This window comes from Lotus japonicus, chromosome 5 (genome assembly GCF_012489685.1).
Source record: "Lotus japonicus ecotype B-129 chromosome 5, LjGifu_v1.2".
Taxonomy (NCBI): Eukaryota; Viridiplantae; Streptophyta; class Magnoliopsida; order Fabales; family Fabaceae; genus Lotus; species Lotus japonicus.
In genome coordinates, this window is record NC_080045.1 from 49759595 (window position 1) to 49776902 (window position 17308).

Sequence of the window (17308 nt, forward strand, 5' to 3'; positions counted from 1 at the left end):
AGTGCCCTATTCCTATATAATGTGAGAGTGCAAAAACTATCTTTTTGTATCCACCGCTCTCGCAACAATAACTAATCACCTCGTTATCGCTGTTTGTATTAAGTTATAAATGATGGATCATAAAATGTGTTTCCTTTTCATTGATCGACTGAATGAGAGAAAAAAATTAAATGTTGATACTTTAATTAACAAAAATGTTTTTTGAACTCTCACACAATATGTTGATTTTAATAGTAAAAAACCACCGGTAATGGGTAAAACTTGGAATATACTTCTTAAAATTAGTTCATGTAGTTATTTTGTGGCACTGCGTATTGCCGACAATTCAAAACCCCAAAAACTTTTATGTTAATTGAATGTCAATTTGTTGAAATATATTAGGACCGTTTAATTAAGAATTATATTAATATAAAAATTATGTTATAGATAAGGATTGTTTAAATGATTCATAAGAAAGTTTAGGTTAAATAATTTATCGTCAAATTATATTGAAGATAAGTGGATTAGAATTTTTATATTTTATTTATAAAATATTATATTAGTCCATTAAGTTGTGGGTTTGTAACTCACATTAGACATTTAGATAATCCTATAAAAAAAATATAAAGTTTAAACTTGTAGATGTTCATAATATTTTATTATTATCATTTGAATAGAATGTGTGTTGAAAGGTGAAACCTTAGCTGGCAGCATAAAATATAAATCTATAATTCACATGAAACGCATACATTATTCAGACATGGACACATGACACATCAAATTATAGAAGATTAATTGTAAGACATGGCTATGACATGCATTGATACTTGGAGCATTATTTCTGTTAACATTTTTTTGAAAGAAAAAAAATTCCAAAGCCAACTTGTTAGAGTAAAACTACTCATTTACAAAGCACAACTTTTTATAATTTTAGGTGTTTGTGTTTGAGAGTATAGGAACCATCTTGTCATTGTTCTTGAGTATCCATGTTAGATACTTGTTCTTGATTCATGGTCTTCAATATAAGTTTTTTATTAATCTAGTTGCATTTTCAGTCATTAATTGCTTTCTTTTAAAGGAACCAAGATATAAATAATGAAAACTTAACAAGTCCAAACATTTGAGTTTAACATGACCTTTGCAATGAGACTGATTAGAGCTTGGTAATTGTAACATATTTGTTGGAAGAGTATCAATGCAAGGGCAAGGATCATTTGCTGGGTTTAAAGAGTTTAAATACGACCAAATAAGTGATTGACTTTTCATCATAATATAATGTATCCGACTCGAAAAAATTGTACTTATGTGTATAATACATGTGCTAAGCCCAACAAAAAGTTTTGAGGGTTTAGACAGGGAGACATATCTACTAGTGGCGATTAATAATTTGCACATGGGCCAGTTGGCAGTCTACATTTGTTTATGAAGTTTTGGAATTTGGACAGTGCATGGTCTCTTATTATCTCAAGAGTTCCCTATGCCGGTGATTGTATCACATTATATCATGTGCGGCTGAGATTAAATACAGCAGACTTTTGCCAGGCACATCACATGGTTATCAAAATGAAATTACAAAATTTACAACAATAATGTAAAATATAACCAAAAAACCCAAAGCCACGTATGACATGTTGATGTATAAAACTAATTGACTTCGATTAAGGAAGCCTATGTATATGTCACTTACCTGCTACTAAGAGCAACTTCAACCCACAATTTCTTATCTGGTTTCTTAACACACTATTCAGCACTATTCAGCACTATTCCTGTGGGCCCTGTCTGCCACATCAGACTTAAGAAACTCCTAAGAAACTGAAGCAGATTTTGCTCCAACCCATAGTTTCTTAAATTACTATTTGAAGGGTCCCACCCGTGTCCCACCATACAACATAAATTAATAATATTTATTTTCACTCAATTTAGATTTAAAATTTAATACTAAATCAATACTTCAACTTAAAAATAATTTAATTAAAATTAATACGAATTTAATTTAAATTTAATTTTACTTAATATTTAAAACAATTAAATTTAAATATCGGCATGTTAACTTGAAACAAAAATAAAAAAGTACATTGTGTTATTTCTAGCAAAAACAATTTTATTGAATGATAGAAATAAAGACGAAAGAAAAATACATGACAATGAAAAATAAGCAACAATACATTTGAAATGAAATACATAATAACACTTGAAGGTTAATTTTCATTATTCTCGTTTTCGGGAAGCTGCCAAATATGCTCCACCAAGTCTGCTTGAAGCTGGTGATGAATTGACCTATCAATTTGATGTGCTCTTCTTTCCAAGATATTTCTAAAAGCGGGAATAGGACCACTTACTACTTCAGCATCCAATATGTCATTATTGACCTGATCATAAACAAAATTACCTCGGTACGTGTTGCGCTCATCTTCAACAATCATGTTGTGCAATATGATGCAAGCATACATTATTGACTTCATCTCATTCGGATGCCAAAAGCGTGATGGACCACGAACTATTGCAAACCGAGATTGGAGAACGCCGAATGCACGTTCAACGTCCTTTCTTGCTCCTTCTTGTCTTTTCGCAAATTTTTGCCTTTTTTCTCCTTGCGGCATTGGGATGGTCTTCACAAATGTAGCCCACGGGGGATATATACCGTCTGCTAGATAGTATCCCATGTTATACATTGTTCCATTCACGCTAAAGTTCACCATGGGAGCATTTCCACTCAAAACCTCATTGAAAACCGGAGATTGATTTAGCACATTAATGTCATTGTTAGAATCTGCAATGCCAAAAAATGCACGCCAAATCCACAAGTCTTGTGATGCCACTGCTTCAAGCATGATTGTGGGCTTTCCATGATCACCTCGGGTGAATTGACATTTCCACGCAACTGGACAATTCTTCCATTCCCAATGCATACAATCAATAGAACCCAACATACCTGGAAATCCACGAGACTCGCCCCATTGAAGTAAGCGGGTAATGTCTTCCTGGTTCGGGCGCCTCAAGTATGTTTCACCAAATACTGCACACACACCTTCCACAAAATTCTTTAAGCACTCAATTGCAGTACTTTCACCAATTCGAACGTACTCGTCAACACTGTCAGCAGGTGATCCGTACGCCAACATACGAATAGCGGCGGTGCACTTTTGTAATGGTGACAGGCCTTGTCTTCCAACTGCATCGACAGACATTAAAAAGTACGGGTCATGAGACCCAAGGCCCCCTACAATTCTGAGGAACACATGCTTTCGCATTCGAAACCTTCGTCGGAAAAGCTCTTCCGTGTACACAGGATTTTCGGAGAAGTAGTCATTCCACAAGCGCTCGTTCCCAGCTTCACGATCTCTCTCTATCACCTTTCTTGTTCGCTTGGGCCTAACGGTGTTGGCACGTCGTTGATAAAACTCCATCTCCTCCTGCATCATATCTTCTATAGTCGTGTCATTGATAAGTTCGTCAATGACAACGTCGTAAATGTCCAAGTCGGCCATATTGTTTGGATTCATTCTATGACACAATGAGAAACTATCAGTGTAATTGGATAGGAGGAAGACAATATGAGAGGACAAAACAACTCTTGAATGTTGAGATGAATGAAATATGACATGTATAAATAAGAGAAACAACAACGGCTATATTCTCCAACGGCTATATTCCCCAACGGCTATATTCTACAACGGCTATATTCCCCAACGGCTATATTCCCCAACGGCTATATTCTCCAACGGCTATATTCCCCAACGGCTATATTCCCCAACGGCTATATTCTCGAACGACTATATTCCCCAACGACTATATAGAACACATAAGTAGAAACGCAGTACACATTAAGAAAAATTCGAATACTGAAAGTACAACATTAATGCAGAATACATAAGTAGAAATGCTAAAATTACAACACTGATGCAATACACATAAGTAGAAATGCTAAAATTACAACACTAATGCAGAATCAATAAGTAGAAATGCTAAAATCACAACATTGGCACACGCTAAGAAAGACAACAACAAGAATTAAGACATTCCTAGTTCTTTCATGGCGAATTCAACTAGGCGCTGATGCGTTGCTAACTGCACCTCGTTCATTTGTGATGTGTCCTCCATAAGGATATCTTTGTATTCCTTCAATAACCGCGCCTTTTGAAGTTTGTTTTTTTCCTTTTTCACCTCCAGTTCTTCAGTCTTGAGCTTCTCAAAACTCGCAAGGAATCCCAGTTTAGCTTTCCCGATGGCTATCATCTCGGAGTTAGGAACATAATCGAGATCACTTGAAGCTGTGTCTCCTACTTTGGCCTTCCTTTTCTGGTTCTTTTTTCCCAACGGGCGGGTTGCTGGTTGTGTGGCCTCATATTCGTCGCCCTCAATTGATGCACTCCGGTCAGACGATGTTGCATACACCCCATCTCCTGACTTCTTCTGCCTCGTTGAACTGGTTGTCATAAATGTTCCCTTCCACTTTGGTTCATCCTTCACCAACCGCCATTCATTCTCATGTTTGAAATCTTTACCCGTATCTACAAGATATAATTGATGCGCCGTAGCCATGATGTCCTTATCTGAGTGTCCACTTTTCCAATGATTGACGGCTTTAGTGTGGCAACCGACAAATTTTTGAAGATCAGCATTCAATTTATTAAAATGAGATTTCAGGGATAGCCATGTCCTCGAAGGAGAGGCATCGTCGCGGTACTCCTCATATTGGGCTCGAATCTTATTCCAGAACAAATCTGACTTTTGCTCATTTCCCACGACCCGATCGGTAGAAACGTTGAGCCATGATTGAAGAAGAAGTATATTATCTTTACCACTCCATTTGGTGCGTTTCTTTCCGGATTCTTCAAGATCAATATCATCTAGACCCCGTTGAGTAGAAAATTCAGGCTCATCGGGCATAGCCTCACATTGTGTACTTGAGACTTTTGAACTACTGCTGCTACCAGTAGGAGGTGCTTGGTATTGTGGTGGATACATGCAATATTGTGGATTGTTTGGATAAGGCATTTGTGGTGGATATGGTCCCATTTGACCCTGAGGTTGGTTTTGATGGTAAAACGATTGTGGAAACGTTTGATACGAAGGATTTTGAACATTACCACTGGTGTGAGGAGGTTCGTTTTGAGGGTGACACATCTGCGGATGTTGGCTTTGTGGTTGATACATTTGCGGATGTGGGTTTTGTTGTTGGAACATCGGCATAGGTTGGCTTTGCGGGCGAATCATCTGCGAATGTTGGTTTTGTTGTTGGAACACCATCATAGGTTGGCTTTGCGGGTGAATCATCTGCGGAGGTTGGTTTTGTGGCGGAAACATAGGCGAAGGTTGCAAACCTTCACTGGTAGGAGGTGTTTCATTGTCGAGCAGTGGATAATATTGCTCATAAGGATTAGACATTTTGAGAAATTTGAGAATTTTTGGACAAGAGAGAAATTGTGAGAGTAAAGAAGCTGGGAATTGAAGGTTAAATACTGGTTTGGGCCAATGAATACAATACTTGTTGTTGTTCTTGTTATTGCTGAGACTATATATAAGGTAAAGATGCTGAGAATTGAAAAACGGTAAGAAAACCGGTCAAACCGGTCAATTCAAAAAAATTCAAAAAAAAAAAGCCCAAACGGGCATAAAACCGGCTCCAGCCGGTCTACAACGGTGGGATGACCGGCTCAGCCGGTCACCCACTATAAATACATTTTCTTTTCTCCCATCCCCTTCATTCTAACCCTAGCAGCCTCCCTTCCAATCCCTTCCACGCTCTCTTCCTCCTAACCCAGCAGCCTCCCCCTTCCACTCCCTTCCACGCTCTCTTCCTCCTAACCCAGCAGCCTCCTCACCCATCCCCTTCCTCCTAACCCTAGCAGCCTCCCTTCCACGCTCTCTTCCTCAAGCTCTCTCCCTCTCCACCTAGCCGCCTCCTTCCTCCTTTCTCGCTCACCCACTCACTGTCTCCTTCCTCCTTTCTCGGTCACCCACACACTGTCTCCTACCACGCCACGATCCACCCACGAATCAGCCTCCACCGCCCCTCTTCCATGCGCTCAAGGCCTGATATCTCTCAAAAGAGCTTTCTTTTCACACATGCAAGCCGATTTGAGGCAAGTTTATGTTGATTTTGTTGATTTTCGTCAGTTCCTGTACTCTTCTATTGAACTTCTCTCATTTCCCTTCCAGATTGGAGCAAAAAACAACCGGATCGGAGCTCCACCGACCCTTTCAGCTGCTGTGTTTTTTGGTTTTTATTTTTTCTATGTAAAAAATTCATCTTCACAACATTTCATTAGCTTTGTAATTATTTTCTTATTTTGTTGAATAAAATTTATGGAATTTTGGTATATGTTCATGCTGTGTGTGTTGATTCCACATTCTGTTTCTTTCCCTCTGAACATTTCATTAGCTGTGTGTTGATGTTCATTCTGTTTCTTTCCCTCTGAAATCCGTTGATACAAAGTGAGAGAAAATATCATTTTTTTAATCTAAGAAACCAAAAAGCAGAGTTCCTTGTGGAAGGAACTTTGTACTGTTGCTAAGAAACCAAAAGTGCCAAGTAAGCAAACTCCAATGCAGCCACAAAATAAGAAACGGATCTTAGCAACTCCAGCTGGGTTAAGAAACCAGCGTTGGAGTTGCTCTTAAGAGAGGAGAATATAATTCAATCAAAATTAGTGTTGATAGTATTAGAGCAACACTAATTTTGATTGAATTATATTCTCCTCTCTTAAGAGCAACTCCAACGCTGGTTTCTTAACCCAGCTGGAGTTGCTAAGATCCGTTTCTTATTAATTACAATTAAATAGTCTTTAGCTCATCGCTGGCTCCAAAGTAAGTCATCACAACAGATTAATCACAATTAGGTAACTCACACTCACTTTAGAGAAGCCAAATGCTACTTAAATTATATAGCCTCTCAACTTTAGCTCATCGCTGGCACAATAGCGACACTAAATAGTAGTTTGGCAATTCGGCGCTACGTTGTGGCGCTATTGTGGCGCTATTTCCGCTATTCGACAACACTGTTTTTAATCATATCATATTCTCTAAGTTCCCCGCTAAGACACAATCATAATTGTAAGAGACAAGTTCACTTTTCAAGCATATAAGGTGGAAGCAAATAAAATATAAAAGCGAAATCATATCAAAGAGGCATCAAGGTTAGGATGGTAATAGAATCAGATCTTTTTAACTATTAAAACCTATGATTGTCAATTATACTTACCGAGTTGCTTAATTGGAGACAGTCGTTCAGCAAATGACAGTCTTACCCAAACTCACTACCTAGTAACAACCATCAATATGCATATTGGAGTTGATAAGCATGAAGCGCTGAGAAGCCACCAAAGGGATGTTTCACAATCCATCATTCTTAGATCAATTGGAAATATTAGAAAGACTAGTCTTTACACGCCTGTCAAGGGAAAGCAAAGAGTAAGTGAGCAACTCTCCTCTACTTGGTTATCTCTCAATTCTGTAAACTAACATCATCTTTTGAAGGCGAGTTACAACACTATTGGATCGTCATAATTTGTTGGTCGGATGGACGAGCATCAGGGGATGAGCTGTTTTGCTAGCTAGTGGACTAGGAGCTCGCAGGAACAAAAGGCATGCATCACAAGCGGCCCACCTTGCCAGTTGAACGCTCTGCAGTTATGCCCCGCTGGTGTAAGATCTCGTGATTCCTCCCCAACTACACGCAATCTCGCAGATTAGTCAACCGACCAGGTACAATGTACCCAAAACTAGGTTTAGGTGGACCACCTACTGTATAAAGGGTTATCTATCACCCATTGTATATTCACAGAGTTACCTTAATAATACTTCTAAGTCTCTATGCTCAGCCATCTAGGTTTTAGGATTTTATTCTAGAACATCGTTGCTCGTCGTAGGGTCTCAGTACGAGTCCTTAAGGTTCACCTCTTCCAAGCATCATGCAAACCAAATCTAGTGGCATTGGCACCGGTAATCTAGCAGACCATGATGAATCAAATGCAACAGTAGATGCAGACAATGCAGACCCAATTAATCCTAACATTAGCCACACCATTTAACAACTAAATTAAGAATTAATTTCATGTAACTAAATTGGATCAAAGCCGAAACCCTCTAATTTTCAAAGTCGGTGACTAAAACTAAAGAACTCATTTTAGAGGGATCAAGAACACATTTAACCCTAAACAAGAAAAATAAATAGTACAAGTTAACTAAGGGTAGGTTGTGAGTTTTTGGCGGGGCCACCGCCCCATTACCCGTAACTCTAGGCTAGCTAACCCGACCCACCTGAAATATTTGTCCAATCTTTTGAAGAAGAAAATAAATCAACCCACTTAAACTTGTAAATAGAATAAATAATCAACTGCTTGATCTTGACTTGATTCCATAACCCTTGATACTCTTTTTTTTTCTAACACTTTCTTTGATTGATCAAAATTCATGTAGAATCCACAAATTATCAATCGCACTCCCAATTTGGCGAGACCTATGCTAAGTTAGTAGTTGGAGCACATTTCATTTCTGAGACTCATTCGGTACACAACCTATTATTCAGTTAGTAGAATACAGTAAACCTATTCAAGGTCAAAACCGATGCAGTAACAATAATAAAAACAGTTCATATAGGGATGTTACTTTCCCCCGGGGTTATGTCCCCGTAACTTTCTTATCAGTTATCACGATAATTCCTAATTTATCTGCAATCCTTGGAGGTTGCATTATGATACAACAGAGAGAAGCTTATTTATTTACATCTGAATCTTGAATGAAATAAATAATGAGATTAACCTTGAGACAGGTTATCATTTTGCTCATTTGCACTTGCTTGCTGGGCTCTATATCGCCACAACGACTTGTTGAACACAAGATATATGATTCTTTATCAAAGACCATCAACATCCAAAAAGCAGTTCTCGTTCAGCAAAGAGAAGAACGGAGTTCACGGTATCATTTGTCGTTCGCCTGGAAGTGCATTCACTTCCCTGTGCATGATCATTATTATTAGTGCTCATGCAACTTCCTCTCTTGTCCCATTTTGTTCCTGGCTGTAGATTGCAGCTAGTTGTTGTTGCAACTGTTCAAACACGATAAGCAAATAGTTCATTAGTTATGCTGAAAACTTTGAAGCTTCAACCTAAATGGTTTCTTAGTTGCACATCAGATTCAGATGATGTAATGCACTCAGAGGAACCAACATAATGCAGAAGAAAAATCAAGCAAGAATGACGAAAGATAAAAGCTTGAGCAAAAACTTACCTGCTTGTGTTTTACCTTCTCAGAAGTCAATTCCTCCGTCAAATTGATCATCCTGTTAACATTAAGACAGAAGGCAAAGGTAAGCTTTTTGAAGTCAAAGATAAGGGGTTACTGGGAAGTTGGAAAGTGGTTTACAAACTAACAAGTAATAACTAACCGAGACTGAAGTTCTGAAATTTTGACGAGCAGAAGAGTTTCCCTCTCAGAAGCTGCTGCTGTATCAACCTATAAAGGATTCAAATGTCAGAAAAAGGGAACAAAAATCAAGTTCACACAAATCTATATTTTTTACTAGGGTTTATGTCAACCAAAAACGAAGAAGGCTAGTTCTTAGCAAAAAAATTGGCATGTGCAGTAGTTAAAAATAATTAAGCATATACGGATATATCAAATGAAAATTTGCTTACACTTCCATTGTTCTCAGGACTGCGAGGTAAAGGTGGCAGCTTTCCATTCTGAGAAGCTGAACAAAAAATTTATACTCATCATGCTGTCCAATACAATACATAAAAAAGAATATCCTCAAACATATAAGAAATAGAAAATCCTTCACTCACCATCTATTGCCTCAGCACTTTGCAAGCTACTCAACAGATTAATTATAAGATCCTGGAATGAAACAGAACTTTCCAATAAGATTAAAAATTGTTTAAGTAACATGATCAGTCTTCCAACGGGAACAAGCAGGCAAATTATATGTCATTTTACAAATTTTAGTTTCCCTCACTTGTTGAATAGATGTCTGCTGCAAAAGATTATGAAGGTGAGGCACAAGTGATCCAGGAACATTGACATTGGCAGAATCAATGGAGGTCTGTCCAATTGGCTAAAGAGATATACATGCAAGGAAAGTGCACAAGCATTATATCAAATACTATAATCAATGAAGAATCCTAGATACACTGTAACAACCAAAGAAGCCAAATATTCACAAAAATATGATAAACAAGAAAGCTAGGGTTAGAGAAATGGTAAGTGTACAAACCATTTGTTTGGAATCCAACTTCCAATCACCAACACTGGCTGATTTCTTCAGTGGTGATTCCTATATGTAATGTAACAGGAAGAGAATACCAAATGAGGGATAATAAAGAACATAAATATATTTGTGATAATCAATTAGATCATGAACCAACCTGTGAAGATCGGCGTGAAATTGAACTTACAGGAATATCCTGTTCCAAAAATGAAGTCAGATAAAGTTGTAGACAGGGACAAAAATACAAGAAAAAGGTATACCTTCACCAAATCTAAATTTTCTGATGTCACTGAGAACCGTCCTCTAATTTGTACTAGATTAGCCTTAGACTTGTCGTCTGAGGAATCTCTGAATCCTAACAAAAGTTGAGTAAACACAATGAAAACAAAGTGTTTAAGATGGCTGGCTTGAAAAATACTAGAACTTGCAAAAATAGCCTTAAAATGCACATGATAATTGAAATACCTCCAGAAGATTTTATTGGAGCTGATAAACTATTTGCTGAAGCTCGGTTTGGAAGCATCAATGGACCACTAAAGCTAGGGGCTCGACGTATATCACGATTACTTTTCTCACCAGGTAACTGATTTTCATTCTCAAACCTAAAAGTAATAAAGTATTACAAACTTTAACAAGCAAAAGATCATGCTGTTATAACAAGAAACCTTAGTCACCAAGAAGCATATAGAAAGAAAATGAAAAGAGAAACCAAACATAGCATTTGACTTATTTATTTTAACTTCATATCATAATAATAACACAGTATACTTGTAGAGTGTAGACAACTCAAAGATAAACAGTAAAATAGGTTACTATTCTACATTAATAGCTGCAATAAATTTATAACGCCCATTAAAATAAAAATAACAATAAATTATTTTCCAGTTCCACATGATTAGTTACGAGTCCAAAAGGACATGTGGCCTAGCCTAAGTATACATACTTTTGGAGCCTCATTCTCTCATTATTAAGGATGTACAAGAGGAACAAATTTTCAGTACTCCTGTAGGCTGTAGCACTGGAGACTCAATACATCCTTCTCATAAATTTTCAATTTTTTTTTATATTTTTAAACGAGCAATAACTTACCATACATGTCAGGTGTGTCATAATTTAAAGTAAAGAAGTTTGTACTCCCGTAGGATGGGAAAACATTCCGCAAAAGAGTTGAGCCAGGCCAACAAACTCAGCTTAAGATTGACTCATTTATTTAAGCAAGTCAAATTTAAAGCTTGAAGCTTCAAGTCAGCTAGTTTTAGTCATTTATATCTGAGTTGAGCTCAAACAGTTAATGAATGGTTCAACTCATTTACACCCCACTTATAATCTTCATTCCCTACATCAGTTGGTTCTACTTTCTTTTCCAAGCTCCAACAGAAAAATTTAGACGTGAAATGCTCTCAAAAATATAAACCAATATGACCAACTCAGCCTCCATTAATAACATTTTGAGCAAGTCCTGTTAGCAAAAACTACCAGAGTGTTAGGTTGGAAGGGAATGGCCGGGGGGGGGGGGGGTGAACTTACTGTATTTGGTCTAAACCCTTCATAACTCAATTTTGTCTCCCCTCCAAAAGTGGGGGGAATTGGAAGGGGAATATTTTCATTAGACAAAAATACCCTTCCTGAGTTTTAAAATCTTTTAAAAGTAAGGGTAAAAAGTAATTTTGTTTTAAATCCATCCCCTCCCCTCATGAACCAAACATGAAAGGGGTTATTTCCCCTCACCTCCCCTCCTCCTAACCTAACATGTTAAGAATTAAAATCTCTCCCCTCCCCTCCATTGAACCAAACACACTATACAACGCTTGTGATATTTCACATGGCATCATGAGGCAAACTCCTTCTCAGGTCTTATTTGTAAATACACACACACATGCAAAAATAGTTCAAATTGATGGTTTTAGTCTGGTGTGAAAAATAATAACTTCGGATTTGGAATGTTACTTTTGTCCTTGATGGTGCAAAATTTCCTTCCTTGAGTTCCTCGCCAGGACTTTCAAGTTTCATGATATAGTTCTGGGTCATATCTCTTAAGAACCAAGACAAATAAAAAAGCATCTCAAAAGTGCAAATTAATTAAACGACCCATCATGAGTCCTATAAATACTACAGAGAAGTGTATGCTCAACACTACCAAACACATGCAAACCTGCCATTTTTTACTTTTTCCTTAATTAAGAGTATAATTGTAGAAGAGATAATGAGAGAAAATAGCATTTATTTATTTTAAAAACTAGTCTCATTTTCTATTTTAGGTCACAAAATTGAGATATGCCAAAAAGTCTAGAAGGGTTTCATTGAAATTTCGCTCTTACAACTACAACTGTTTATCTTATTTCTTCTTTCCTCATTATTAGTCATTCAAACTTGATGAAGGCAATTACTTTCCACTCCATCCCTGACCATTCCCTTATATCCAAAGCCTTTCCATGATTCTCTCTAAAACTTCCAAATATATAGCCTAATACAAGAACAAAAGTAAAGATATAATATGAAAATACAATGTACCTTTCAAATGCTCGCCCTCTTTCTGAAAAAGAATGACTAAGCACTGTGCCAGGCACCAGCGGCCCACTTTGGGTTTTAACAATTTTCACTGGAGTTTTAACCTTGCTTGTTTCCATGTCCTTCTCTAAAGTAGTTGATGTTGCTTCAACAATTGACTCATTTCTCTTATCACTCTGAGTTATGTCATTACCACCTACTTGTAATGTAAACTCATCTTGTTGCGAGTTAACTGAATTCTTTTCGCCCACGCTAAACTGGGAATCAGTTGTATCCTGGCTTGACAAACAACAAACATTTTCATTGGTTATCTTTCAAAGCAACCTAATGCTTTAAAACTCTTGCCATGGTGATCCAGGGAAGGGTCAAGCTGGGTGAGGGTCCATTGTAGACAGCCTTATCTTACATTGGCAAGAGGCTGTTTCCATAACCCAAACCCGCGACCTCTTAGTCATATGGCAGCAACTCCAATTGTTGCGCTAAGGCTCCCTTACTGAATTGATTAATTTTAATGGTAAAGAAAAATTCTCAACTAGTGGGTTAAGACTTTTGTTTTTGTTATTATATTTAAGGTAAAGAAGATTTGGAACAGTTGAACCAACCTTGTAGCTGAAGAAATTGTTTTCATCTTCTTCCCTCATCTCTGCAACATCATCGTCGTCCTGCACCTAGTAAAATTAGAAGACATTACTTCTGATCAAACAAAGAAAAATTACTCAAGTTAATATAATCTGAAAACACAATAATCCATACCAATGAAGCTTGAGCTTTCAAATCATCAACATCGAAGTTCCAAGCACTAACTCCTCGATGATATTCACTCTAGAAAGGAAAATATTTAAGTGGATTAGATTTCATTGGTTATATAAGCAATGATTTTTTTTTTCAGCAAGAAACATATACACTTTAATAGATGTTAGTTTATTAAGCTTAAATATCAAGCTTCCAAAAGAATATCTCACTGGAAAAAACGGGGTTGGACCCATGCATAAAGCCCCTCCCATTTGCATAGAATAATTGGCAGGGTTGTGAAATCAACAGAAGGAGCACTAAGAAAAACACCTTTATTTATTTTGGAAGAAAATTTATTTGGCCAAATATAAATACGGCCTTCAAGTGAGAGCAGAGGCAGAAAAACAAAATAGAAGCAGGAACTGTTTCTTTATGATAAAGTTTTTTTCATTCTATGTTTTTTAAGAAAGCAATTCTCATAAAAGCAAAACTCAACAACAAGGCCAAATGGGCACAACATCTTGGTTATCATAAACAAGTTTAGAGATTGGCAGCTCTTTCTTTTCAGATCGAACTGACAATTAATTTAAGTAAGATCAACAAGAGTCTAGCATTCTGTGTATGACGTGCACTGTAACGATCAACCGGTCTCTAATAAAATCTACAACCAAGGTTTCGGGTCAGAAGGAAACTGATATCAAAAGAAAAAGAATGGCAAACATGGCTTACATAAGCCATACATGAAAATGCTCGTACGAACCATTGACTACAATACATCACATTATATGACAGAATAATTGATCAGCTTTACCAGAGACATTGCTTCTTGATCTCCAGATGCCATTTTCTTTAGTGCTAGTTGGGCTGCATCTTTGTGCTGCAAGATTTTTGTGAAGTCAAGAAAAGTGTAACAGAATAAGAGAAACTATTGCAGAACAGAGGCACCAAAGCATGCATGGAACCAAACCTCGAGATCTTTTACACGATGCCAAAGAGGTGGTAAATCAGCAAATAATTTCTTCACAGAAAGCTCTGGAGGCTTTACTTGTCTAAAGAAGGAGTGTTTGAGTAACTTCTCCACGGATGGCCTCTTTGTTTGATCTTTTACCAGGCACATAGCAACCATCTCCTTAAAAGACTGATCATACACTGGAAATACTTTAATTAGACTACTACCACCACTAATCCACTATAATTATCATAAGAAACACATTATAAAATCAGAAGAGAAAGATGTATCTTGGGTAACAAGGTATCCTCTAGGCAGAAGAACAGTCATACCTTGGAGAATTTTCTATCACGATCATAATCGAGTCCTGGAGGGGCATTCTGGATAGTCATGAGAAGAACCTATACATAAAAAATAAAATAAAAACAGTAAGTCACTCTGACACCTCAGCTGTATGTATATCATGAGCTTTATATTGATATACATACCTTCATGGGAGGATATTTTGAGAAAGGTGCATGACCATGAGCCAACTCCAGTGCCGTAATTCCAAAAGACCAAACATCAGCCTTGAAATTATATCCCGTTCCAGGTTGCAGTACCTCCGGCGCCATCCTACATAACAAGAAAGAAAATATATCCAGATCACCTCATCACACACATCACATCATAGTATAAATAATAACAGCCACTTTGTAAAAATTTCTCAATAAACTTTCAATAACTAAGTCCATTTTAAATAATAAAGTTAATAACTTGTCACATAAGTTAAAATCAGCTTCTGCTCCTCATCTTTTTTTTTTAGTAAAATTCTCTAATTTTCAGCATGTTTGGATTCACTATTGCACCAAAATCACTTCTCCCATAAAAGCTACTCCTACAGCATGTTTAATATTGCTTATGGGGTTGTCGTGCTTTCGCTTTCGATGAAATAAATCTCCCAAAGATCACTTCTATACACATAAAATTCATTACTAAAAGCTTCCACCATAATCACTTCTCACCATCAATATGAAAATCTATAACTACAAGAGTTTCAAAACTTTGGTTTTTTGTTAAATTAAGGATCAAACACTAATCTCAAATTCAAAAATCTAAGGTCAACATCAATCACAAAACTGAAACATAAGGAAGCAACAAACTAACCAGCAAGGAGTTCCAACAAAAGTGTTCCTATTCCGCTGCCGTTCACCAGCATCAAACATGGAAGCAGAAACACCAAAGTCAGCAAGCTTGACTTGCCCATCAGACCCAAGAAGAATATTCCCAGCCTTAACATCCCTATGAATGTGGCCATGGCGGTGAAGATACTCCAACGCCTTCAGCGTCTCCTTCAAGATCGATCCAATAGCTTCCTCTTCAAATCCATCAGGATACGCCACCTTCATCAGATGCAAACACGACCCCTGCGCCATGAACGGCATCACCACCCACAGCCTCCGGTCAACAACAAACGAGCAGTGAGCTCGCACCACGTTGCGGTGGTCAATCAAGCTCATCGTCTGCGCCTCCCGCCGTATATCCTCCAAATTGGCGTTGCAGCGGTCCAGATCGACGCACTTCACCGCCACTTCTTCATCCCGAGGGAGGAAGACGGCGCGGTACACCGTCGCGCTTGCGCCGTAACCGACTTCTTCTAGAAGATTGTAGTCGCCGGAGTTCAGGGAGTAGGTTCTGGTTCCTGAACCCATCGTTGACCGAAGTCAGAATCTGGGAAAATCGATTTTGGTTTTTTTTTTTGGAGTGTGAGCCAAACACGGTGCTAATTGTAATGCTTATGGTTGTGTGTCGTCGCATTCAGCTGCTTCTGCAGAAACACACGTCTTCAACGGTTGACATGCTTCTTGCTTCCTCGTCCTCTTCAACCAGGGAGGGACCCTTTTTATCTTTTTACTTTACACACAATCAATTATTTTTATACATTATTAGACAAAGTTTATAATCACTTATATTCCATTTACTGTCTTATTTTTTTGGGGTGCTTTTTAATGTCTTATTAAACAAGGGTTTAACTAATAATATGGACCCCTAACAATCATGCATGTATTAGTATAAATGATAATTGAAATTCTTTGAAAATATCTCTATATAGGGTCCAAATATTAGTGTTTTAATGAAAATTAATTAATTTTACGATATGGTTTCGTTGTGTTTCTTGATGGATGTCGTTGGTCTTGCTATTGAGTTCCCCATGAATGTCGTCGTCTCTTGTGTATTAGTGCCCTACTGCCAAAAGAAGATCAAAGGGCCAAAGGAGAAGCATTAGCGTTGCATCTTCTACGAGCAATACTTCAACAACTAGTAGACTCCAATTTAGAAAATTTTCAATTTCGGGTGAAGTTATGAACTGGGAGACAAATGCATTATCTAGATAAGACAAAAAGGTCAAAGGGTCAAAGGCTCGAAGGTCAAGAAATAAAAGTCAAGATAAGGGAGAACGGGACTAAGGAAAATGAAGAGGCGGATGGTTTTCTAACAAGAAAGCACTTCACATACGATAACCCAAATGGAGCCATCGACAAGGTCAAATCCTCTTTTTCACAATTGATTGTGCCTCCAAACTCCACACCTCAACCTCTTTCTGAGTTCTTCGACAACCTCTACACCCCGAGTTGCACACTCCATAAATTCTGCCATGAATAGTCACTCAAACGTCATGAGGGAACAAGGGAGAGAAAGAAAATTGGAAACGGGGAAAGAGTGACAAGGACTCAGATTCATGGATGTGATTTCTCTCTCCTTCACTTACTCTCTCGTGTACATTGGTGACCAAACTTATATTCTCTCTCCTCCAGATCCCGAAAAAAACAAGCAAGAACCAAAATTTTTAAATTTTTAACAAGTAGTTGTAATTACATGTTGTAACTGGCGATACCTAGTGAAAGCATGAAATCCAAAATTTCCCCTCATACAATGAGCACCACATTAGA

General features: G+C 37.6%; 1 protein-coding gene across 2 annotated transcripts; it reads right to left on the bottom strand.

Moving 5' to 3' along the window:
- Positions 1–8531: 8531 nt before the first annotated feature.
- LOC130717709 (serine/threonine-protein kinase BLUS1-like) lies at positions 8532–16260 on the bottom strand. Of its 2 annotated transcripts, none has more exons than XM_057568048.1 (18): positions 15525–16260; positions 14867–14993; positions 14711–14779; positions 14397–14567; positions 14241–14306; positions 13451–13519; positions 13300–13359; positions 12701–12972; positions 10655–10791; positions 10450–10544; positions 10347–10385; positions 10196–10255; positions 9938–10036; positions 9768–9819; positions 9618–9673; positions 9368–9435; positions 9211–9262; positions 8532–9028 (listed from the first exon to the last, which is right to left on the bottom strand). In XM_057568048.1, exons 1-18 carry the CDS (start codon positions 16067–16069, stop codon positions 8963–8965), a joined length of 2103 nt encoding a protein of 700 aa, XP_057424031.1. In that variant the 5' UTR covers positions 16070–16260; the 3' UTR covers positions 8532–8962. The 2 variants fall into 2 exon arrangements, with proteins under 2 accessions (XP_057424031.1, XP_057424030.1); XM_057568047.1 differs by having other exon boundaries at positions 13300–13365; positions 15525–16259.
- Between the last annotated feature and the right edge of the window lie 1048 nt (positions 16261–17308).